Source organism: Protomyctophum parallelum (genome assembly GCF_964188405.1).
Source record: "Protomyctophum parallelum genome assembly, chromosome: 12".
In the NCBI taxonomy this organism is placed as follows: Eukaryota; Metazoa; Chordata; class Actinopteri; order Myctophiformes; family Myctophidae; genus Protomyctophum; species Protomyctophum parallelum.
The window spans coordinates 17,409,812-17,437,268 of NC_139712.1; the positions used below are offsets into that span (position 1 = coordinate 17,409,812).

A 27,457-nucleotide genomic window follows, 5' to 3' on the forward strand; every position below is an offset into this window, starting at 1 on the left:
GATTAAAATTAATGAATTGTTAATTGATCCATAGCTCAAGCCACGCTGCCATGCAAAAGCACGGTCACCTCTTGTTCTGAGGGTTGGGGTTGTTGGGGACAGTCAGCAGTGACTGGTCACCTCTTGTTCTGAGGGTTGGGGTTGTTGGGGACAGTCAGCAGTGACTGGTCACCTCTTGTTCTGAGGGTTGGGGTTGTTGGGGACAGTCAGCAGTGACTGGTCAGCATACCTGAGTTTGGCCATATATGGGGGGGGCAGGCCATTGAAAGATTTCAAAGTAAATAGAAGATCTTAAAATCAATTATTTGTTTAATAGGGAGCCAAAGGAGTGAGGTTAAGACGTGGGTGTGATGTGGGTAAAACTATTTGGTAGCGGTGAGGAGGCGGGCACTCCGGGCAGCAGCATTTTGGACTAATTGGAGTCGTCTGATAGAGGATTGGGTGATACCATAATATAGAGCATTACAGTAGCCAGCCTTGAGGAGATGAATGAATGGATGACTGTTTCAGATTGTTACTTTGGGGGGGGGGGGGGGGGGGGGGAGTACAGTAGGGTTTGGCCTTGGCACCTAAACGTAGCTGATAGAAGCTTGGAGCGGATCACTAATGAGGAAGTAATGAGTTCAGACAGCTTGATATCTCCTGATAAGATGGTTCCTCAGCCCTCAAAACAAATCACTGTAAAAAGTTAATCTTTTAGGCAATGCATGTTAAAGCTAGTTTGACGATCTTCAGTTTGTCTTGCACCCGATTACCAGAGTGGAGGAAGTACGGTTTACTTTTCTAATTTGAATATGCGCTCGTGGTTTTATTTTAAATACCCACTACGTTTAGCTCAACGGGGGCTGAGCCGCCGAACCCAGATAATATCAAGAGGATTTATGATGACAGCTCTCTATTGGAACGCTGGGAGAGTGGGAGGGAGTCACCAACCACACGCCTGCCACACAACACAGCCCCACGACAGAACACCACCCAGAGGAGAACGAACCACACGCCTGCCACACAACGTGGCCCCACGACAGAACACCACCCAGAGGAGAACGAACCACACGCCTGCCACACAACACAGCCCCACGACAGAACACCACCCAGAGGAGAACGAACCACACGCCTGCCACACAACGTGGCCCCACGACAGAACACGACCCAGAGGAGAACCAACCACACGCCTGCCACACAACGTGGCCCCACGACAGCACACGACCCAGAGGAGAACCAACCACACGCCTGCCACACAACACAGCCCCACGACAGAACACGACCCAGAGGAGAACGAACCACACGCCTGCCACACAACACAGCCCCACGACAGAACACGACCCAGAGGAGAACGAACCACACGCCTGCCACACAACGTGGCCCCACGACAGCACACGACCCAGAGGAGAACCAACCACACGCCTGCCACACAACACAGCCCCACGACAGAACACGACCCAGAGGAGAACGAGAGATTGCCTGCCAGCCCGCTGGGTTGGAGGGAACGGAGAGCTATAGCGGGGGAAGGGAGGGAGGGAGAGAGTTCTCAAAGCCCAGTACAGATATATACAGGTCTGGACTTTGACTTTGAAAAGGAGAGAATGGATTTTAATTTTTTAGCGATTTCTTTCAGGGTCGAGTTCTGCAGAATACAGACCACTGTGAGGTGTGTGTGTGTGTGTGTCGGTATGAGGCTGAGCACGGAAGTACCATTGCAATAATCACACACACACACACACACACACACCCTCACACACACACACACACACACACACACACACACACACACACACCCTCACACACACACACACACACACACACACACACACACACACACACACACACACACACACACACACACACACACCAAACAAAATAGCAGATCTACAAACTCAACACGCGTCGTGTTGTATGCCGCGGTGTAGACCGGCTAATCTCTGCATTTGGTGTACAGGACGATACTATAGCGGACCTAGTACAGAGCCCTGGGAGGCCCTGATCAACAACATAGACAGGGTTCCAGTGGTTACGAGGTTGTGTAACGTAAAGTTCCTAGATTACGTCCTCAATTTCCACAGTACATCATCCACACCATGTACTGAACCACACTGACTCATCTGTCTGTGCACCCAAACAACAGACTCTCACACAGACTCTCATGCAGAAAGTGAAAGTGGCTGCTTTAGTGAGGAAGTGGAAAAATGCATTAGAAATGCTCAGCCATCTGACCTTCTTACCGACCCACGGTGTGTGTGTGTGTGTGTGTGTGTGTGTGTGTGTGTGTAGAGCAGGGGTCACCGTCACGCTGGCTTGTGGTGGACATTTTTACCTCTGACATACAAAATGAGTAGGCAGTAATATTTACCAGAAACACAAAGAGAAGCCCCGAATGACCAGACTTGCCATAGAGTCATAGTATAACCTGGGGACTTGGCATTCAGTAATTGGGCCCCATTTTGACCTGAGATCAGATTCTAAAAGTGTCTTCTACATCCTGACAGTTTTCTGAAAAAGCTATGTTTCTATGTCAGTGGTCATAGCGCCACAGAGTGGCGCGCTATGAGCTTGTAGATCTGCTATTTTCCAATAGCTAAAGCATAACAACGTAATGCTAACACCAAAAGGGGTTCACGCCCAAAATGTGTTAACCCTCATGATCAGAATAGGAACATTATAATGGTGTGTAAAAAAAAGAAAATCAAACATTTGCCATGGACATGCCCTGACCATGCCTTTGCCACGGACACATGTCGGACCTATGGATGACCCCTGGCGCAGCGGCCTATGGCCTGCGGAGCGGACAGACAGACAGGCTGGCGGGCGGCAGCGCTCCACATATGACCTCCCGGTCAGCGGCGTGTACGGTCGGTCAGACGAGGCATCGGCGGCTCGCCTACATAATCCTAATAGGGGGAAATGAAACGGGATGGGGTTGTGCTGAAGTCTGAAGCCTTGTTACAAACAGTACGTCTGCGTAAACAAGCGCTGTGTGTGTGTGTGTGTGTGTGTGCGTGTGTGAGTGTACAGACATTGAGGTCCGTCGCAGCAGATGGCCAGGGTCATGTGAGGTATCTCATCTCTCCGCTGTGCATGCACTCTATGTACGCTCAAAGTAGAGCATTATGTACGATGTACAGTACATTCTAAGTGGAGATTGCCAACTCCCCCAACTCCCCCCCCCCCCCCCCCCCCCCCACACACACACACACACACACACACACACACAGAGAGAGAGAGAGAGATTAATCAGCCCACAGGAAGAGTGGGAGAGACTCGGGCAATTATGTTTTATAACCAAGGCGGTAATTAATTAACTGTGTTGCCTTCATTTGGCTAAGCTCCTGAATCTCCCCGACATTGCGTCAGAGTAGCTTCTCATCTCCAGCCAGCATTTAATTTGACTGTGACGCATTTCCTTCTCTCTGTGTGAAGTAGGTTGTGTGTTTGGAAATAAGGGAGATGATCTGAGCTGAGATGAGAGATCATTTTGAAAACTGGTGCCATCACTGCAAATCTGAATAATAATAATTAGCCTAGTAGCCAAAAAGTGAACCCGGACATGTTGAGTACACCAACGTTTTATGTTAGAAATGTTTAGTATGGGTCCCCAGCATGTAGAAACTGCCGGATGCTAACTTGCATTATGTTGAGCAATTTTCATAATTGGCATAATATGTGACCATTCAGCATCGTGAAAACCCCCTAGTTTGACACATCACATGCTAGATAAAGCATAATGAAATTTTGAATATTTTGCCTTCTATAGGTTGTAATTGGTATGGTCACATATTATGCAAATCTGGAGGCCCGTTTCAAGATCAAAAATGAGGCCCCTATATATACCTATGCCATAATTATTTTGTTGATACAGCCGTATTGATACAAATAGTTTGACTGTTCAATATCACACGCAGCCATTACTCTTGACAATTAGCAGCAACAACACCTCCTCTCCTCATCCTGTCGTCCCTTCACAATTAAAGTGTCTCCCCTTTACCTCCCAACGCTGCACATTTTACCCTGTAGGTTATCAACATAAAATAGGTGTAACTTAACCTTGTGGGAGAGAACAAGGCAGTGAGTGAGAGAGAGAGAGAGAGAGAGAGAGAGAGAGAGGGCCAAGAGTGGTGGGGGTTGACTGACGCCTGACGTTCAGTCGTAGCTTGGAGGCCCCCCTGAGGGTGGAGGCCCGTTTCAATTGAAACTGGTGAAACATAGATAAGGCATCCTAGTGGACTGACTCGGTTATTATTCCGTTTCACAATGGTTTGATCCCCTCAGTCCAGTCATCCATGAGGTGTCTGAGACGGCTGGCGTGTGCTGGACTCCATCATCTCCTCCGCCCTAACAATCTAAACTCAAAGCTAAAAGAACCACAACTGAACAGAAAAGGCCAGGTCAACATGATGAGCACCTGATGATGCCTGACATACTGTATGTACACTCGGTTGAGCATTGTGTACAACACGTCGCTGCACGAATCGTTGTGAGCTTGAACATCAGCCATTTCTTGTGTGTGACACCTGTCCTGCGCATAACAAAGAAGCCTTGTTACTTGTTAAGACAGACTATGCACCCACTGCTCACTAAATGAAGTGGAAACCGAGCTACACTTCCTAACCATCTGTCCATTGTACCAAGACATCAGAGACACATACTTCCCACAGATTACAACCACACACGGAGATTTTGAAAACATGACCAATGACAAAAAACTCCCATATCTGCTGGGCGAAGTACAACAATGTGCAAACACAGCAGCAAGATTCGTGAGTTCCTGTGATAAAATAACTAAAAGAACTACAAGACAAAATAAAAACACTTAAAACAAAGAAGGCCTGTGGGGCAGACGGAATTCTAAATGAAATGATAAAATTCACCGACCTCAAATTCCAACTGGCCATATTAAAACTCCTAAATATCGTGCTCAGCTCTGGGATTTTCCCCAGCACATGGAATTAAGGGCTGATAACGCCACTCCACAAAAGTGGAGACAAATATGACCCAAATAACTACCGTGGGATTTGTGTAAACAGCAACCTCGGAAAGATACTCTGCATGATCCTCAACCACAGAATTCTAAATTTCCTGACAGAAAGCAATGTCCTGAGCAAATCACAAATTGGCTTTCTACCAAAATATCGCACAACAGACCACATTTACACTCTCAACACCCTAATTGACAACCAAATAAACAAAAACAAAAGCAAATTATTCTCCTGCTTTGTCGACTTCAAAAAAGCATTCGATTCAATTTGGCATGAGGGTCTGATGTACAAACTGTTGGAAAGTGGCATTGGGGGGAAAACCTATGACATCATAAAATCAATGTACACTAACAACAAATGCGCAGTCAAAATAGGCGAAAAGCACACAGACTTTTTCCCCCAAAGCCGTGGAGTTAGACAGGGATGCAGCAGGGATGCAGCCTGAGTCCAACACTCTTCAACATATATATCAACGAATTAGCAAAAACGCTAGAACAGTCTACAGCTCCAGGCATCCTCTTGGCAAACACAGAAATCAAATGCTTACTTTACGCAGATGACCTGCTGCTGCTGTCCCCAACCAAGGAAGGACTACAGCAGCAACTCGATCTCCTACACAAATTGGCAACACAAAAGTGGCCACACAAAAGCAGAGTAAACTAGAATGCTATCTGGCCCTAAACAGAGAATACACAGTGGCAGAATACCTGAGCACTGTGACCGACCCAAAACAAAGAAAAATCTTAACTAGGTACAGACTCAGTGAGCACAGTCTCGCGATCGAGAAAGGCCGTCATAGGCAGACCTGTATCCCGAGGGAAGACAGACTATGCACCCACTGCACACTAAATGAAGTGGAAACCGAGCTACACTTCCTAACCATCTGTCCACTGTACCAAGACATCAGAGACACATACTTCCCACAGATTACAACCACACACAGAGATTTTGAAAACATGACCAATGACAAAAAACTCCCATATCTGCTGGGCGAAGTACAACAATGTGCAAACACAGCAGCAAGATTTGTGAGTTGCTGTGATAGGAGAAGGATATCAAATGGAACACAACCAAGACTAATCATTGTGTATATGCCTGCACTATACCTGCATCGAGCGATCTTGGTACATAGAAGTTGATCTATTGAAGAATCTGACAAAGTACATATTTTTTGTTTTTGTTTTGATTGTATTGCTGTATTGTTGTACTGTTCTTTCTGCTTTGGCAATGTAAACGTATGTTTTCTCATGCCAATAAAGCCCTTTGAATTGAATTGAATTGATAGGAGAAGGATATCAAATGGAACACAACCACCCTAAAGACTAATCATTGTGTATATTCCTGCACTATACCTGCATCCAGTGATCTTGGTACATAGAAATTGATCTATTGAAGATTCTGACTTTCAAATGTACTACATCATTTGTGACCAGTGCCAACAAAACATGCCTCATGTCGCCTTTTCCATTTTTCAGATTTTTACAGATTATTAAAGTACAGAATGTAAGCTTTCATATGATGTATCATTCAATGAAATTGGACAATAATTGAAGGAGATATAACCATTTTAAAATGACTGGGGCCTTTCACCCAAAGCTGAGAAAAGCCCTTTTCAATATTCACAAAATTTTATCACCTTAGAGCTGGACAGAAGTGGGTGTGACAATGGGAGGGACAAGAGACAATAGGACGTTTTAGCTGTCAACAGTGCAACACTAGAAACACTGACATGTTTAAGCCAGTAGAACAAACAATGCAATTTGTAAGGTGCCCCAATAAACCCTTTTGAAAGTACTAAGTATTAAATACTAAGTATAAGTATTCAAGTATTAAATATTAAGTTAAGTGTTCAATTTAACTTATACACTACCTGGTTGTAAATAGCTGCAGTACACCATTTTATGCAGGTCTACTTTAAGCAATCAAAGTCAGACAATTGACCCAGTATTTTAAATAAATAAAATCGACGCATCAGGCTATGATGTTGTGCGCTTGTAGATTTGCTATTTTAATAAACAGATCTGTCCACATGCAGTCACAATGCCTGGTTTCATTTATAGTAATTCCTGTGCATTCGATGGGTGGATTCATACTACATCGGGTGTCTATTTAGTGTGCAAGGCTTACATCCGGTCTAAAGCCCACCCACTGTATGCCCTGATTTATATACACAATACATACACGATCCGTATCCTCCCCTCACCGGATGTTGAATTAACAGTACTAACGGCCGTATTTGAAAAGACGTAGCTCTTTGCTGGGTGCGCGAGGAAAAAAATTAAGCGGTTTTCCGACATTTCCTTTTCAATTGATACCGTTTCTTAGAGACGGCCTACACAAACGTTCTATATACCAAATGAAAGCCTGCATTTCATAGTTTACATAGTATATAACCTTTTTTTAAATGAGCAAGAAATGAGCGAGTTGTGATTAAAAGAAAAGACGTGTGATCTCTTTGCTCTTTAACACACAGACGGCTAGCTAACTAGGCTAGCTAGCTTCTAGCCTGTTGTTTGTTGGTGAAAGACTCCAAGCTGGGAAGTGTATTTCAGCGAGTAGCTATACGTGGTTTTGTTTATTTTCTGTAAAGTCTAACCCAAATGCCCAGAATACTTCTGTGTTTACAAACACAAGCACGCTAATGGGCGGTGATCAGAGCGTGAAACCTGAGGACAAAGAGATTCCAGGACCAATCGTAACATGCAAATCTCGGAACTGCGCTCTTCTGCCTCCAGAAACTTGTTAAAAAACAAGCCCACTTTGACGTATAAATGTATACATTTCATTTGCCCAAATGAACAATCTGTTTGAATGAAAACCTTCTTCAACATTCAAACTGTATTAATATGAAAAAAAAAAAAATCACATAAAAAAAAAAAACGAGTTTATTTATTGATTTAAGGCATGTTCATTCTGGCGACATGAGGCACATTCTGCTGGCCTGGGTCACATTTTTGTTCTCTTTTCTGTACAGAGCAAGGCCACCTAGCCAAGGTCCACTCAGAATGAAAGGCAATAAAAAGAAATAAAACAGAGTTAAAAGGAATTGGCATGCGGTGAGAAATGTGAAAACACTGAGCAGCTTCCTCAAGGTTCTTGCCTTGTTTATATTACAGCTACGAGCATCGAAATCACGATGAATGATTAGCATTTCACACTGACAACATCCCCAGAGTTCACTCACGGCAATAAGCAAAACATTACACAAACAAAATGAAATGGAATATTGTACTGGCCTTGGTTAACATTACCCTTAACTCAGATCAACATTCGAACAATGAGCATCGTTCTTTAAATGGTTTCTCTCCTTTTCTTAATGAGGCTTAAACTCTGTAATCCCTCTCTGCCACAAAACCAACACGCTGCAGAGATGAGGAAGGTGTGTGTGGGAGAGGGGGGGGGTCTATCTAACCGGCCAATGGCAGTTCAGAGCCGCCGTGCATGAAGGGAACACTGGAACATCCGTTACCACGGTGATATCTATTTCATTAATGGAACACAGGGAGAGAGTCTCTGGGCCAATCAGACGGCAGCATGGCATCAGCCGGTGTCATCGGAACACTCCTCATTGTAGCACACAGAGCGAGGCCAGATATCACACTCCTCCTAACCCATTCTGACCTGAGATCAGATTCTAAAAATGTCTTCTACATCCTGACAGTTTTCTGAAAAAGCTATGTTTCTATGTCAGTCGTTCTTCCATTTAAAAAAAATAGCAGACCTACAAACTCATAGCGCGCCACTCGGCGGCACGCTATGAGCTTGTAGATCTGCTATTTTTCAATAGCTAAAGCATAACATGATGCTAACACCAAAAGGGGTTCCCGGCCCAAAATGGGCTAATACCTCTCTGGGTTGTTGGCAAGGAAAAAATAAATGTAGCCCAACTTGGAATAAAATGTGCAACTGATAAAGCAAGACTTTTATCCCACCTAATCAAAAATGATGGGCGCCTCCAATGTTCTTTGTGATGATATATAAGAGTAGAAAGACAAGATATGCTGAAACTAATAAAAGAAAAGACAAGATAAGGTCCTTTTGAGACGCGGTGACCGTGTGACGTAGGGTCTGCTCATGTGGGGCACGGGACGCATAACGTAAAAGAAAACTCAACACAATCCAGGTCTAGTGGCCCCGAAATGCGTGTGCCCGAAACGAGCACGCGTGCGACAATTTCAACGGGACCGCGGCGCCTGTGAAAATATGCTTGCGTTGTCGTCGCCACCTCAACTTCTCTGACTGCGCGTCCAAAATAAACGCACGCCGGCCTCTCATTGAAAATTAATTACTAGGCGTGTCGGTCACTGCCCGTCTGAAGAGGCCTATATATGCTGAAACTAATAAAGACAAGAACGACGGATATATGTGCTGAAAATAATAAAAAAAGAGAAAGTAATATGCTTCGACAGTGCAGGCAAGCGTGAGGGGGACCGAGTCAGAATTTTGGCTGTCAGGGCCCCCCTGCTGAGCTGCGAGCCCTACAGGGTACAATTAACTAGGATGTGGTGCTGTAACTGTTGTTGTGTTCCAATTGGATCGCTGCTGGGGCAGTGTGGCATCTGAAACGATTGTTTGGGCACAGCACTGTCAAGCCTGGAAGAAGGATCTGGATAGAGATAGACCCAAACATCATGACAACAGATGCTCATTCTCTCCCTCTGTCCTGTCCGTCCCGCGCTTTGTTTGTTTGTTTGTTAGTGAGAGCAGCTTCTCTCTTCTGGTGGTGGCCTGGCTGCATGGTGGAAGGTTCTGACTGAGGACAAAAGTGCTCAGAGAGAGTCCAGAAGGTCCATTCATTCGCCGGTATCACGGGACCAACACCGGAACCACTAGAAGCAGCACAGAGCACACATGCATGTCGCCCCCCCCCCACACACACACACACACACCCACACACCCACACGACCTACAAACCACCACAAAACGGCCATAAAACATAATGACAGAACCATCAGTGGAAATAATTAACCCCAGTCACTGTAGTGATGGATGTTCAATACAACCAGCCGCATGGCCGCCTGGCGCGCAAAGTGATTTCCACAAAGCCCAGGCTCGTGTAGGACTAGGAAGGGAAGGAAAGTGCCTCCCCTTGTCCTGACCTCCCCCTCCTCGGCACCGCTTTGTTCTCGCACCTTCCAAAATGACAGCAATACAAATGCAGCCACCATCGCCGCCGCCCCGGCCCCGTGCACTGCATTCAGAACATCCACCTATGGCCCTATGGGCTGCTATTCCCATCTGATACACACCCTCTGGCAACACATTCATCTGATGGTTCAGATCATATACAGAATACACTACTTTCTGTGTTGTTTTCTCGGCAGGAATGACCCTTTTGTCTGCTTGGCACAAAGATGCACGCCGGCCTAGGTAATTAGCATTCTCGCTGGCACATGTCAAGAGACAATGGTGCTCCACGACACCCACGCATCAGTGCTTCCACATGCCAACGCATCCTACGGGCGGGCACACACACACACACACACACACACACACACACACACATCAACCTGCTGCTGCTCAGAGGACGAGGGGAGGGGAGAGAGAGAAACAAATAAGAGAGAAATGCCTGATGGTTTACATCTGTTGTCTTTGATCAACAGTAATGCACTGCCTTGTTTTGCTTAATGTTGTCCTTGAGGCTTATGTGATCCAGCACCAATGGAGACGAACAGAAATGGGAAAGAAAACATCCCAGGGTGCAACAGGCCACCGTGGCGAAAACAGCAAAAACTGGGGAAGAGAGCGCGTGAGAATTGAAAATATACTCACGTTTTAATATGTCATCATGGTGACTGACTGCCCCCAATCAGTCTGAGGCCTTACCAAAGATAATGTTATTTTAAATAATGCAATGCAATGCAATAACACAATCCTTATTGTGATATTACACAAACCACTTTACTGACGAGATTAACATGTATTCCTTCACATGAACCCAAATGTCTCTCTTTTGGGCATGTCATCATATCATAGGCGAACATTCCACGGAAACAGAAGATCTCCAAGACATTACATTAGAACGCGTTGGGGAAAAAGGAGGGGGCCTAGTACAGACCCCTGGTGGACCCCGGTCAATGAAGTATATAAGTGGTTGAGGAATATAGTGATGGGAATATTACTGTAGGTTCAAAAGGGCACAGCCAGACACCTTTTTATTCTGAAGCATGCTTTGCTCAACCTTTAAAATGATTAGACTCGGTCTCAGTGGAAGCTGAACTCCTGTGTGGGCGAATAGAGAGACAGAGAGCGAGAGAGGAAGATATACAGGAGTGAATCACAAATCCACCATTTCTCCACTTCAGCGCTCTACTGTACCAACTCCATTCCCCTATAGGTGGATTCTTCTGCAGAAATACAAGAGATGGGAAACATGTCACAAACACACCGCAAACAAATGCAGTGCTTTACACAACCGGGGCCAAAAGGGCTTTTATGGCTGCAACACAGGTGTGCAAACCCGATATCAAAAATGACTTCGCTGTCAGCTATAGCCAATACTAGCCTCGCACAATCTCATAAACACCCGGGCGAACGCTCCGTTGGGCTGCGAGGTATTATTTTTGGGGGTCTGTGAAATGGGTTTTCCAGAGCCGAGATCATTATCCCCTCTGTGGTTTGAGAGTTAAGCATAGTTTGACCTGTTCACTCATCCAGAGCGGGGTAGACCCGACCCACTGGGGGGGGGGAAATGTCTACCAGCTGTTGAAAAGGCGGTCCTCCTCCTGTCCGGACACAGCCGTGCACGTGTTATGTAACCGTGCCTCCAGACTTCCTCCCGGCGCCCTGGGCCTTGCATCCTCAACATGTGCATCAACATGGCCCTCCACAGCGAGAGGGGGGCACTTACTAAATAAAACCTACTTAACAGGTACTCAAACACATAACAGTGTGAACAGCAGTTGGTGCCGTGTGTGAGTCTTGACCTTTAGCACGGCATTAGCTATAGTGCTGGGGCATTATAACGAGTTTCCTGGCTGTTGAGTTATAGGTATGATTCGTGAAAAATGTAATGCTGAACAATAAGTTGGCAAAAATGTTATTCAGCAGTTGGCTGAAATCATTCTAACTTATAATAATTAGGTGCAGTGTTGCTTTGCAGAACTATGGACCACAATGGAAACAAGTCCCCATAGGACTTATCCCTTTAGCCTAAATGTTTTACTGTACCTCCTCCGCGTGCCGTTTTCATTTTTGACTAATAAAGTATTCACTCAATCAAGGAAGGTCAGAGAATACACCACATTGTCACAACAGTTCTTTAAGTGAACATAATGTTGATCTGACTCATCGCGTCATATCACCTGGCAGCAGCCGTAGAGGCGGCAGACACACAAATAAACAACAGATTAGACCATTCCTGTAGCCGTACAGTACAGTCACTGCAACGCCAACGACCATATAAACAACAGAAGGCAGCAGATCGTGGGGCGTGACTGCGATTAATGAGACCCAGCTGGCTCATTCAGGTATGCAGAAACCATAGCGAAGAGAGGGAGGCCGAGCAGGAAAAAAAATCAAGCAGAGACACAGGCTCTGCCCAAAACGCCAGCCAGACCTCCTGGCGTTGTTCTCACCTTCTCCTCCGGGTACATGCTGTCCCCGCAGTCAGACAGTCCACTGAACAACGCAACGAGTCAGCGGAGTTCCAGATTGAGCTGGCCGCGGGAGTGGAGGGAGAAGAGAAGAGAGGGAATGACAGAGGGGAGCGACTGAACAAAATGACAGTGAGCGATCAAGGGAGAGAGATAATGTGCGAGAGAGCAAATGAAAAAGGTTGATGTAACCCCGTCATGACAGGGGGGAATAAATACCACGCTCAGCGGGGAGGGAGAGAGAGAGAGAGAGAGAGAGAGAGGACACGTTAACCAATACAGGAGACAGTAAAGAGCACAGTTAAATCATTAGTCATTCTGCTCACTGTCAACCACTCAATTCTCATTATGTGAGGATAGAGAGATGATCAAGTACTACAGCAACCATTCTTTCCCCCACGACGACACCCTCCAAAAGAAAACAACAACAACCACCACCTCCTTCAGATGGATTAGGGCCAAATCCTGGGCATTACATAACAGACACGAGACCCCCTCCAAAACCCAAGATCTGGGCCTCAATGTGGTCGTCTCGAAGGCTCAGCCCCCCCAGGGGGGCCGGGGGCCTTGGCTGTCTAATCCCTAAGGATCAGGAGGACAGCGAAAGAGGGGAGGATAGGAGGTGGGAGATGAAATGAAAGGTCATTACAGGTTAGACCCGTCCGTTCTGCAGTGTAGAGGAAGGTTTAGCACAACTAAATGAGGAGCAGTAGAGCCGCCTAACTGCAACACTGACAGTACCGTCGGTAGGCATACGCACGAGACCCGCTGTGCGCAGGGCAACGCGCCGAAGGGGCAACAAAACGTGCCAAAAAGTTGGGGGGAGAGGAGAGCACAGACATATGCGTCCATGGAGCACGACAACACTCATTCTGACCTGAGATCAGATTCTAAAAATGTCTTCTACATCCTGACAGTTTTCTGAAAAAGCTATGTTTCTATGTCAGTCGATTTTTCTAAAATAGCAGACCTACAAGCTCGTAGCGCGCCACTCGGTGGCGCGCTATGAGCTTGTAGATCTGCTATTTTTCAATAGCATAATGCTAACACCAACAGGGGTTCCCGCCTAAAATGGGTTAAAGTATGTGCTCATACAGGTGGAGAAAGGCCAACGTAAGTTCTACACTTACATTGCCTTTTGATGATTCCTATCATTCCATTATTTCAGGTATAGGTGGAGGAAGGTTGAAGGTTTGCACATGACCACAGATGCTTAGAATATTTAGATATAGCGAGTTGTTTAGACGGACCTTTGGTTTGACGTTTACCTGGTGTACTAGTAGTTACCTTGAAGTACTAAATCGTTTTTCTTTGCACTCTATTTACGTGACAAAATGTATATGTCTTGTCGTTTGTTGACTGTATTCATGCCATTTATTCACTGTATTTGCAGTTGTGCTCGTTTGGTTAATTTGTCTTCATCACTGTGTCAAATGGGAAATGGTGCATTTTATAATATAGCGCCTTTATCCAAGGCGCTTTACATAGATTGTGTGCATTACATTCACCCATGCATACACTGATTGCAGCGGAAGCCATGCAAGGCACCAACCAGCACATCGGGAGCAATTTGGGGTTCAGTGTCTTGCCCAAGGACACTTCGGCATGTAGACAGGAGGAGCCGGGATTCGAGCCACAATCGCCCCGACACTGACGAATGCGTAACTAGCCGAAACGACCTTCAATCTCCCTCCTCTTATGCAACAATTTAATAATGGAATAGAGAGGAAATCAACACGCAACATGTTTCTGAGTGCGGTCCTCCCATTCCTTATCCATTGAATACTGTCCTGCAGTACTGCACAAGAAGCTCTGTACACACTAGTACATGTTGGATTCAATAATACACACTATTGCAGGGAGAAGAGGCAGTATATGGGGGGGGGGGGAGAGAGACAGAGAGAGATAACAAGAATGTTGGGGTGAAAAAGATAAGCAGACACTCGTATAGGCACAGAGTTGGTGGAAAGGAGAGTTCTACAGTATTTGCTCGGGTCAGTAATGTATTAAATTATAGGCTGGCTCCATGTGCAATGCTTCATATTTGAGGGGAAAGCAGTCCATTGAATTAAGCCGCCCCGGCTGACTCATGGCCCGGTCCGCACTGTAAGTGTGTGTGTGTGTGTGCGTGTGTGTGCGTGTGTGCTCATGTGCGCATGCGAACTGTAGCAGGAATGACAAGTATGCTGTGGAAAACATGCAGGGGCCTCATTTTTAACGTCTATGGGAGTAAGACTCTCGGCACGGTTCCAGATTACGGGGCACCGCAGACAGGAGGAGGCCGTGCTTTACTTAACGGGAACATTCGCGCCCAGATCCACTTGTAATTTTACGAGCTCATTATGTAATAACAAAAGTGTACTCTCTTCATGCTTACTTCAAAAAGGAGTTCAATTAAATTTGCTAATTGAGTCTTGTAAAAAATTCACTACGTGGCCCGGTTGACATTTAAAGCCTCGGCTGTGAAGAAATCTATTTAAGAAAGTGTAATTAGTAGCTTGTTGTAGTGCTATGGCACTTTATTTTGGGTCTAGGAAGGAAGAAGTCATTCTTGTACAGGGACTCGGGAGACATAAAAACAAAAGTAGCCATGCTTTCTATGAACAGTACTGTACATCAATCCTGCTGCATCCAGGACATCACTACAGTGCACATTAATGCAGCAATTCACAGAACCAGAAACTGAAGGTGCACGTGTAGTGAATAGACCAAAATACTTCTACTATAATGGGTAACATCTTTGTAAAGTACACTACTGACAGCAAACCCTAAGCCTAACCCCATTCACAATCCCCAGCCCCAAAACCAAAACGATCACAAAGAACGCTATTTCAATAAGCTGCCAAACCCTGCTGTGCTCGTTCGCAAATCACAACCTTTGCTCCGTTGCACAAGTCTGTAAACATACAACTTTAGCCGCGCAGGCGGGAGAGAGACGTGCATGTGCACAATGCACAAGTCACTCATGACCGAACAGCATGGCGAACAATGAATGTAATTTAATTTCACTTCACTTAGCAGCTGATGCTCAACAGTGAAGCAATCAGTTAGAATGTTTTCAACCGACTTTAATGGTGATGTTGCAACGTTACCACGTAAACTTTCATGCCATTTATTGGAATGCAGAAGCCATGCCTGGGTGTTCACAGCTCAGCACAGACTGCTCTCGTAACACATTGTGTGCCTATATAGTCTGTTGGCCCAACTTGGCCCTGGGTTCTAGTCTAGCCTCAGTGACAGCAGCATCTCTGTCACCGCAGGCAAGGGGTCTCTCATTTTGTCCCAAACTCAAAATAGGTTTGAGATCCCAGACACACACACACACACACACACACACACACTACTACACTAGCAAACAGAAGATAAGCCAAGACCTTACAGTGTGGCTAAATCAGCCCGAGGAATGTAGACTTCGGACAAGCTCAGCTGTTCTCTCTCTCCCTCTCTTTCTACATCAAATTAGTCCGGATGTATTTACGATCCAGTTATGTCATGTCAGAGCAACTGTAGAGGCGCCGTCAAAGCTTCAAAGCGGATCCACAGGGTAGTCAGGACAAGACATGCAACAGGAATACGCACAGTTTATTTTAGGCGGTGACTGATATAGCTCCTAATCTCGGTGACATGCCGGCTACATAAGGTACAGTGACCGCTTGCTGCACATGTTGAGATACTATTATTTTATCGAGTGAGTAAACGGCTGTTTGTGTTGGAGGTAAGGGGAGGGGGGGTGGGGGGGGGGGGAGAGCCTGGCGGGGGTGGCTTCACACCACCACGTCCTGAGACGTGTTGTCTGACGGTATGAAGGCCGTCGGACCGTGAAGGGCTTCTGGAGGTCACGTATGATCATATAATGGGAGTGTTGAGCGAGAGCAGGCCAGCCCCGCTGGCACTGCAATGCAGACCACACCACACACACACACACACACACACACACCACACACACACACACACACACACACACACACACACACACACACACACACATCACACACACAAACCGATCCTGGGGCCACCTCAGAGCGCTGTCTGTGACTCACCATCATGGAGAGAAAACAACAACAACAATCTGGCTAGTTCTCACACATATATAGCAGCAACACTTTTGCATTAAAACGCTGAAAAGGTTATACTGTATGTGGAAAAACTGGTTTGAAAAGGAGATATGTGTGAAGACCGAGGGTACATGATCACATTTGAAATTCAGGATCTTGTGTATGCATGTTTATATGCGCACACACACACACACACACACACACAGTACACACACACAAGTCTCTCTGAATAACTTCTGATAAATGCCCAAATTAACTTGGGTCACCAGGTAGAATTCAAATGCCAGGAAACCCAGTGGACCCTCACTCTGTCAGGAGGAGGTGAAGGAAACCCAGTGGACCCTCACTCTGTCAGGAGGAGGTGAAGGAAAGTGAACCATCTCCACGTTGCCAGGGCTCCAGAGATAAGCAAATTACACGGAAAAGAATGGAAGGACAAGTCAAGGGGGGCGTTAACCATCAATCAGTGGTGAAATCAAATCAATTACAGGCAACCAGCTGGCACTCTCAGCAAAGGACCGTCACTGACAAATCCCTCTCACACACACACACACACCCGTCTGTCCGTTCTTAAGAAAGTAGTGGTGGAAAGAAAGAGTGAGGAATGGACAGTTGAATGAAACACTAGCTAGTAGGAAGAGACAGAGAGCAGTGTGTCACTATAGTGCTCCAAATTAATTAAATTATGTGATAAAAGTGTTACTGCGTTGATTTGTCAGAGTGATACCATGGTGTCTATAGGCAGAACCAAACGCAGATTCAAAGACAGGCTGAACATAAAACGGATATTCGCACAAACACGGGGCACGGGAGCCCCTCCTCTCTGAAAGCTACAGCAATAGAAGCTATTCAAAGCGACATCAGAGGTGGTGACAGACTTAACAAACTGCTCCAAAGAGAAACATATTGGATAGTTACTCTAAAAGCCACAACGTTTCCTGGCCTTAATGATGAAGTTGATTTCCTGCCTTTCCTCTGATGGTCCTGCAATTATTTATGGATTAGTTTCTTTTCAAGTCTGCAATTCACATTTTGACAAGCAGTACTACTTGGAGGAAGGATACCTTTTGTCTATATGATACCATGGTGTGTGTGTGTGTGTGTGTCTGGCTTTGTCGCACGCACGCACGCACGCATGCACGCACAGGTCCAATCACTCGCCTGGCAACAGGCCAGACAGGGAAGACGAAAGGCTAATGCATGCTTCATTGCATGAAGGTGCAATAATACATTATTATTAGTAAACATTAATGGCTGGGATACCAATTTTATTCTATCGAGAGACAGAACAAATGTAATTGGAAGTGATGACTCAAAGGGGGTCTTCCTACTAGTTTCTTTCTTCAGCTGTCCATTTCTCACTCTCAAAGAAACAAGCAGACGGAATTGGAACTGGAACAATAAAATTGAAGCTGATAAATGGGTACTCTCTCCAGAGAGAAAGATAACAAGAATGGCTGAAACTGGCAACCCACCTGAAAATGTGTTTTGTGTGGATTAAAGAGCTAGCTAGGAGATGGGGAGACCACCGTTACTGAAGAAACATTCGTTAGCAATGATGCAGGGCTCAAAATTAACTTTTTTACTTGGTAGCAGCGTAGCATCGGTGCTCCCATTTAAAGTAAAAATGGATCACACTAACAGAATATAGAGCTTTAAACTTCTAACAACAAATATATTAACCAAATTATGTCGGATGATAGTGGAAATAGCCAATCTACAAGATCACAACCCATCGGACTACACAGTGCATTGTGAGGTTGTAGATCTGCTATTTTTTTTAAATTTGTTTAACTGCCAGGTTGAAAAAAGTGCAGAGGCTAACATCATGAGACCACAAAACAAGACACAAAACCAGAAGAGTGTGGTTCCACCTGCCTCTCTGGACCACAAAACAAGACACAAAACCAGAAGAGTGTGGTTCCACCTGCCTCTCTGGACCACAAAACAAGACACAAAACCAGAAGAGTGTGGTTCCACCTGCCTCTCTGGACCACAAAACAAGACACAAAACCAGAAGAGTGTGGTTCCACCTGCCTCTCTGGACCACAAAACAAGACACAAAACCGGAAGAGTGTGGTTCCACCTGCCTCTCTGGACCACAAAACAAGACACAAAACCAGAAGAGTGTGGTTCCACCTGCCTTTCTGGACCACAAAACAAGACACAAAACCGGAAGAGTGTGGTTCCCACCGGACCCCTCTGGACCACAAAACAAGACACAAAACCGGAAGAGTGTGGTTCCACCTGCCTCTCTGGACCACAAAACAAGACACAAAACCATAAGAGTGTGGTTCCCACCGGACCACCGCTCATCATAAACACTTCCAAAACCCACCCATGCAAACGTCCCAGACCCCCAAAAAACTTGTGTACTTTGGCCCGTGCAAATTGACAGGCGTGAAATTAATTCCAAAAAAAGCTTGTTGAACGTAGACAGGCAGCAGAGCAGAACCAGCCCCCCTCCTTTATTCTTGTGTTCAAATAAAGGCTCTGGAGACATTTTCAATAGCAACCCAGAGAATAATGCAGCCAAGGTTTTAACCACTTTCAACCTAGTGTTCCTCTTTTGGGAATGTCATTATAGGAAAAACGTTTTCTGAAAAGGCAAATGGAGCAGATCTATGACGCATTATGAGCGTATTAGTAGATGGTCAATTTTGTCATATGACGGCCAGTGTATAGGGTTTAAGTGGTTATTATGTGACCTCTAAAATAAATCATATACACTTGTGTTAAGACTTAAGAGAGGGCAACCATTCTCACTTCCCTTACTTTACACCACATGGTGCACTGCACATTCACACATACAGTACACACACACACCCACACACACGTCACACACACACCCCCACACACACACACAGATCCCCACGGTAGGGCGACTGGGGGCTTCAGACTGATCCTCGACAGATATGACCTAGTTTCTATTCAACCCCCCCCCCCTTCTCTCTCTCTCTCTCTCTTTGTTAAACTCAGTGGTGGAGAGGAGACCTCCACGGCCAGTGGAACAAAGAACCCAGGCTGTGCGTGGAGCCTTGCAACAGGCTGACCCTGCCTGGATAAAGGCAAGCCGCCACCCCTCCAAAAAACATACTGCTGTGTTCAAACTGTTCATCTTCCACAACAGCCTCCATGAAATCTCTCTTATTCACAGTGTCTGGGTCTCCCCTCTGTCTGCACAGCTGCAGATAGTTGTGGGTAGACCATTAGAGATATCAGATGGATGGATGGATGGATGGGCGGAGGTTAATTTGGGAGCGTACCTATGTTCCCCAGGTTCTCAGTTCCCCACCATGCAAAAAAAGGTTCTTTGTTCCCTACTTAGAATAAACCTAAACCTAAATTCTAGTAAGACTAAAGGTATTTTTTAGCAACTTAGTCTTAGTGTTACTTTTAGTAGCAGATTCTGATTTAAGCTCCGTCTTTGAACAATCCATTGAACTTTAGGCCTGCCTAGGCTACTTATAAACTATCTAGTCTTAGCCAACTAAGAATTAGCACTGGCATAAAATGAACTAAAACATAATTGCTCAGACTCTTCAACAAAGATGGCAAAAACAAACATTCTTTGTTCTGTTGTATAGTACAAAACACTGAAGTCCTTAAACCAGAAACCTATAGAGCGTCGCAGTCCCACCCCCTTTCAGAACAACGAGTGGCCCAGGAAATGAATCCCAATGCATTTTGCCCATAGGTATTTATTTAAAGACGGTTACGCCGCGGACAAAGCCAACTCGGATCGTGACAAATCATGACAATGAACACTATGTTTTGGGCCGATCAAATCATTTATAAGAAGAAAAACAAAACAAATAGTGTTATATAGTCCTGCCTTTAATTTCTTCTTTCTAATGATTTGATCGGCCCAAAATATTGTGTTCATTGTCATGATTTGTCACGATCCGAGTGTGAACAGCTAAATCCGTGTGGATAGCAGTTCTGAGGTTCTAAATCGAACGAATATAGCCACAGCCACGCCCTAAAAGCATAACCTACTTTTTCTCCTATTTTATTGTCTCCGCCAGGCCGAAGGCGTGGCAGAGTCGATGTTTTCCCCCCGTCTGTGTACATACACTCATACAGGTAATCTTAAGCACCGTTGGACCGATAGCCGTGAAACTGAGCGCACACTCCCTCCCTCCCTGATGCCAGAGCAGAACCTCTGCACCAAATGTTTCACATTGCCCTGTTAGCACCACCGCTGTTTGTTTTGCAAAACTGTTCACCCCAGAATATGGACGCCAAGACGTTTATGTGGTTAAGAGGAAGTGACCCAGCGCCGTGCCCTACCTGCATGTGTTCCATGGAGCTGCTGCTAAGGTCGTCCCCAGACTCAGAGTCGTTCCGGAGCTTGTCGGACCCCTCCCCCGTCAGGTCGCCCGAAGAAGAGGGGGTCTTGTCGCTGTCCGGACTCCTGCTGCTGTTGTGGTCGCTCGCGGATTTGGGAGGAGGCGAGTCCGCCCGCATCCGCGGCAGCGTGGAATTGTTGCCGTGAATGTGGTTGTTATTGTTGTGCAAGAGGACCAGCTCCGCCACCACCTTGCAGTGCTGAGGACTCCCCACGTTCTGGTTGGCGTCCCGGGACAGACCGGGCGGCGTGACGCGGTCCGAGGAGGGCGACGGGGTGGAGGAGGGCGGCGGGCGGCCGAAGCTGGACATCTCCTGCTGCGGCGGCCTGTTGAGGTTCTCGTCGGAGGCCCGGCAGATCTCCAGAACCGTGGGCTTGGCCCTCGGCGTGGGCTTCTGAGGGGGCAAGAGCGCCCGGCGTACCTCCTTGACGTACTGCGCCGGCACGTAGAACGCCTTGGTGCCCTCCTCCCTCCTCACCTGCCACCAGTCTTCGTTGGTCTTCCGGACCAGCATGTAGCACTCTCCCTGACGGATGGTCACCATCTTGTCCTTGGCCTTGTACTCGTAGTCATACTCCACCTCCACGTAGACCTGGCCAGAGGCGATGGAGGGCAGACCCTCCCGGTCCACCATGACGGCTCCAATGATCGTTCCAACCTCGATCGGACCTCAGGATGTTCAGCAACTACTGAGCACTGGAGGGTTCCTCATCTCCAAACTAGAGAACCGGTGGACTAGTATCACCTGCAGGAGATGGAAGAGAGACAAGAAGAAATGTTTCAGTTTCAGAATTACGGCAGAAGCCCTTGAGCACAATACTCTGCGAGTGAGACACGAACATGAACACACACATACCAACCAGACCACTCTATTAGCACACACTGCCATTCCATGTGACTCAACACACAGGTTAACCCTTTAAGTCTCACAATCCCACCTCCTGTTACTCAACTAATTGCTCCCATACCACAACCTGCCACAGCCACAATGCAGACGGCCTTAAGTCACGCTATGACCCGACCCACCACCACCACCAGACATACTGTTACAGGAACAGCCCCGGGCCGGGCACCACCTCCCTCCCTCTCCTCTCCTCAAACCACAAACCACAACAGAGCGTCAACACAGATTGCTGTGGCGGTAACCTATATGACCGCACAGGAGGATATCCAAGACAGTAATCTGACCCTTCACTAGTGCAAAGCCACCTAGTGATAATGGCAACGCGACCCCACGCACCACTCCTACGTGGGACTCCAATAACACTAGGAGAGACACTGGACACTGTGACTGTCATGCTAAGAATCTTTTACCAGATAGCCTCCCGATATTACTTCCGGTTTCTCTTAGAGTCCTGCGATGCAAAATGACATTATTAATCATTGAAACAGCTACAACAGTACACTGTAAAGGCAGAGCGTTCAAAACTGGAGCTGGCTGGGCCATGGGCCATGGCTCAGCGGTCCAGGCACCTTGGCCGGTAGCCCAAGTCTGGCAGTGTGCCGCGGGTTCGACTCCCGATCCCGACGGCCTTTACTGCATGTCACTCCCCCATCTCTCTCCCCATTTCCTGTCAGCCTACTGTCTGTCCCTCTATAAAATATATAAAATAAAGACTTTAAACTCCCTTCCCAATGTCTGTGTGCATTTTTCTCAACAAATACAATTCTCGACAAATTAGCCCGCCTCTGTGAAGGACCCCGAGGCCCCTCTCCCTTCCCTTGTCCCTGACCCTGATGGACAGCGATGGTGGTGTTTTAGGGTATGAGTGGACGGCCTGTCATTGATTTATCTGTCAGAGAGAATCCCCTTGACATTTAACCCACTCATACAGGGTACACCCCACCACCATCGAAGAGGAGCCGCCGCCAGGCAGAAACTCTCTCATATCAAATTCTCTTTCTTCTTGCCTTAAATAGCAAGTCGGCCATCGCACTGACTGACAGCCTGGCTAAGTAAAGTTAAGAGCAGGTGCTTTTAGCGAGGCGTGAGAACACACAATCTATAAAGGGGGCGCTCCCTCCTCATCGTGCTTTAACGAATATATACACACACACATACTCCGGGGCGAGACAGACAGTCACGACACCCAGAATAGATCCGAGTTGGTTGGAGAAGTCAGAAGTCTGGGGGCCAAAGTGAGAGTGACAGAGAAACCAAGAGAGAACATGACAATTGTAAATTAGGCGTGTGCATTGTGCAACGGTCCAAAGTGGTTTCTATTTTATCTGTTCCAAGAAAGACCATGACGCACACTGACAGACACACACACTGCTTGGGCTTTTAGTGTGTGTGTGTGTGTGTGTGTGTGTGTGTGTGTGGTACTGTCTGACAGTACGCTGGGCCTGTCCCAGCAGAACTACTGTGATGTCAAATTGAAACCAAATCTCTAGGAATCTCTTTCTCTGTGTGTGTGTGTGTGTGTGTGTGTGTGTGTGTGTGTGTGTGTGTGTGTGTGTGTGTGTGTGTGTGTGTGTGTGTGTGTGTTCGTGTTCTATACAGTAATCCCCCCTCCCTCCATAACAGTTCACACTCCCAACAGGTGTTAAGTCTGCAGACCGGTTGTCTCCAAAAGGTTCTGACAGGCACCTGATGACTACTAGTGTCATACAATAACATCATACAATAACATGGTAAACAGCCTCAACCAGCTGCTGATGTGACAGCACCACTGTAAATTAATTTACGATTGGTAGAGCAGAGCAAATACGTTACACATCTGCGTGACTGTATGACTACTGTTTATTCCCATAAAAGACAAAGACTATTAAGAGTGACATCATCATGTTGCCAGTGCGTTGCACTGTCCCTGTGATAGGAAGCGTGAGAGTGTCACCCACTAATCTGTTCATTAGATAGGCCTATCTGTTGAGTCTAGCCTGCCCTGGACTGGGTGCCATTTTCACACCAGTTGGAATCTGGAGTGGAGGCACTTGTGTCTAAGATTAAAGTTCCAAAAAAGAATACACATACAAGTCCAACAACTGTTCAGCTCAACAAGGATTGGAAGCATAGACAGAGAGAGACCTTGGTTGTTAAAATGGCACCCCCATGCAAATAGTAGTGGCTGATTTATGATAGAAGTTCAAGGTCAATGTTAAACTGCTAAACTGTCTAAATGATTCATAATGAACATGTTGATGCCAACTGCCAAGTCTGATGTTCATATATAGGGAATATAGCTTCAAGATCTACTTTTAAAAGTTGAACATTAAAGAATATTCATTTAGTACACTGTACTTTAGACTTTAGACCAGAGACAAGGTTAAGCAGCTCAAGATGCTCGAGGTTTGCTGGAGGCATTTCAACTTTATTTTAGGAACTCTCTTTAAATGGGAATTTTACATAAACATCCTTCTAATCTGTCTATATCAATCATCCACCCATATCTGTAAAACCCAGGAACGTTTTCAGAAGGCAGACAAGAGGCAGTTACAGTACAGTACAGTACATGGCTTAAGATCAAACGTTACATCATCAAACTTGGCGGGGGCCTCACGTTTTTGAGTCAGCCACTCATTGGCATTAACCACCATTTTAATAACAATAAATCCAGATCGACTTCTCAGACACAGTACAGTTCAGAGTTACAACTCGAAATCTCCAGATTTTCTTTTGGATTTGTTTCCTCTCTCTAATCTGGCACGGTGTATTTATATAATTCTGTGGATGGCTGACAGAGGACCAGACAGTGAATTCCATTGTAAACGAAGCCCCCACAACGAGTCCCCCTCTCTGCATGCAGCCAGAACAAAGTGAATTCTCAGAGGAGCCCTCAGCCAACTTGTTGCTCTGTGAAAAACCATAAGTGTGCCACACAGTGGCTGCTCTCTACGGTATCCGGAGAACTCCCCAGTCTACCAACTCGCCGCGATTTAGTGCATTTTAGTTTCACTTCACCTTCCTTTAAATTGCATTGAATTGAGAGATAGAGGATAGTTGTTTAGAGTTTATACTAGAGAAAGTAGGAATGCTAAAAGTTTAAACACCACAGTACCGAAACAATGTCATCCATTAGTAAACAATTCCTGAAATGGTAGGCCTATTTATCATCATTGGTATTCACATACTCAGCTTTTTATCATCATGATCAGGCTGACCATTTAATTGCACAAAATAATTGTATCACTTTGGAAACTATAACATCTGTGAGTTTGACATACTACACTGATGAAGAGACAGCATGTTAGCATAACGATGAAGACATTGATGAAGAATTTCCGCCATGGCGGCTTGGTAAACTGGCGAGTTCTCTGGTATCCCTCTCTACAGGTTGGTGTTGCTCAGCGTTGTATAAGAAACTGGAAAAAAGTCAGTCATTGTAGTCGGTTTTAATTAATTTTACATTCCTTATTCTCACTGTACTTGTTTGGCAGCTATAATTTTGAATTTGAAATAGTACTATAGTACAACTACAACAAAGCTTGTGATTATGGTTCTAAAGAATAACCTTTCACCAGCTTCCAAAATGTACAGAGATTGTAGTCTCAATAAGTCTGTATTAGCCTGTCAGCTAATACAGACTGTCAGCCTGTATTACTGTAAGCATGTCACCATTCCATGTGACTGGCAAGAATATCCCTTCCATGATATGAATACAATACACAGTATAACAATTATACCACTAATCAGTCTCTAATTGCAAACGGGACAACTATTAACATATAAAGTACTATATAATCCTGTCCTCTAGGATTCACGACCTGTGCTTTTTGTCTCCAGCCACTGAAATACCGTGAGATTGTGAGTGCTTTTGTCCCAGTGGTTCATTCAAAACACATGTCGCCATGGCTGCACGCCAAGCATGAGCAAATTTGAGCATCCATTCCAACATGTGTCGTTTAGTTGCTGCATTTCCACTTATCTATCTCTGCGTCTATATCTGCTGGTTACATTAAATGTGGAGGCTACTGTAATGAGGCACTGGGGGGAATACGGTCCTGCCGAAATTATGCAATGCAGAGAAGAAAAAAAAGTATGACAGCATAACAAGCAGGCAGCGTGCCTCACGAACCGTGGGCTGAGCGGCCGAGGAATGCCCGGGGGCAGCCCGGGCTGGGGCTGTCTTTCAGGGGGTAACTAAGGTGGGGGGCAGGGTCTCGTAGCTTATAAGACCCCCAAGTAGACTGCAGAAACATAACAAAAGAGTTTAAATCCATATTCGTGGGGCGACAAAGGGAGTCTGGTGATTCGACAGACCTGACCAAATATTTCCCAGGAGGACTGACAAAGGCACGATATGTAGTCCGAGGGCCACCGTATTGATAAATAACCTGTTTTACTTAACATACAGCCTTCTGCACTGCAGCCCTTACACACAAACACACACACACACACACACACAAATTAGCACAGTCAGAACACACATTATTGATTCTATCACGTGGGCACTATAGCACTTCAATTGAAAACAATATGTTGTGTTTGTCAAAATTACCGAACATTTCCAGCTTTGCAGCTAGAAAATATTGCGCCAGTTGAGTCCAGGAATAATATTAACCAGGGGCTTGCCCGCCTTGTACTGCAGGTTCATTGGGAATCCAAAAACAGAATGGCTCCTGTCCAGCCAGCTCAACCACTAAAGTAGCTCTCCTCTCGGTCTTGCAGCGCGACGTGCATGCATGGCATCAACAAAAGTAACGAAACCAATAGCCTTCCAGAGTGACCAAAATGACACAAAATACATCCACACACCAACCTTTAGTAAACGGGGGGGGGGGGAGCCGCCGATCGAGCCGCAATCTCGTCACACTCTGCCGCCCATGCAGTGTGAGGTGAGGTACCCCGGCGGTAGACAAGTTTTTTCCCCCCAAGTATTTGAACAGACGGGGCTGCCTGCTTCAGAATAGTCTGCCGACCCCGAGGAGGATCGAGAGCCTCTATTTCAGGCAAGGCGTCTATTCGCAATCCCCCGCCTCGCCTCGCCTCGCCTTGTCTCTCCCTGTTCGGCAGACAGACACTACAGACGTGGTGCTGCTGTCGCTGTGCGCGCCGCTCTGCGCCGCGCTGCGCTGTGCCGCGCTGCGCTGCTCCCACGGCCCACCCCGCCCGTCTGTCAACACTGATAGATTGCTGCATCCATTCGTCCACGCAGAAAGCCCACTCCCGGCACGCCCCCTTGTGGTTCAGTTCAAAACCTCACCGCATAACATTATTTTCCTGCTGAGACACTGATATGATGATACTAGGCAGCTCTGGTTCATGATAGCTCTAATGCATGCAAAAGCAAAATAAACATGTATTTATTCCATTGTTGTTGTTGTTGTTGTTGTTGTTGTTTTTTTATCATATTATTTCATTCATTCATTTTCTTGCAGTGTTTAATGTTACAAAAACACAGCAAATGTTCAGTTGATTTAAATAATGACGATAATACGCAAAATAATCCACAAAAATATTTGTCTATCATTATTGCTTAGTTTTTTTAGTCTTGGAACAGCTATAATTTATAGAAGGGCTGGTTTCAATATCTAACTATAAATGC

At 46.0% G+C, this 27,457-nt stretch overlaps 1 protein-coding gene across 7 annotated transcripts in view; it reads right to left on the reverse strand.

Annotated features, from left to right (window-relative positions):
• LOC310868326 (rho GTPase-activating protein 12-like) overlaps positions 1 to 26,937 on the reverse strand; it is a 95,726-nt gene extending 68,789 nt beyond the window's left edge. For all 7 annotated transcript variants that reach the window (XM_083778716.1, XM_083778714.1, XM_083778715.1 and 4 more), the window contains exons 1-2: positions 26,672 to 26,937; positions 20,914 to 21,717 (exon numbers count right to left, since the gene is read on the reverse strand). In XM_083778716.1, the coding sequence (XP_083634842.1) occupies positions 20,914 to 21,606 (693 nt within the window). In that variant the 5' untranslated portion in view covers positions 21,607 to 21,717; positions 26,672 to 26,937. The remainder of the gene's footprint in view (positions 1 to 20,913; positions 21,718 to 26,671) is intronic.
• Between the last annotated feature and the right edge of the window lie 520 nt (positions 26,938 to 27,457).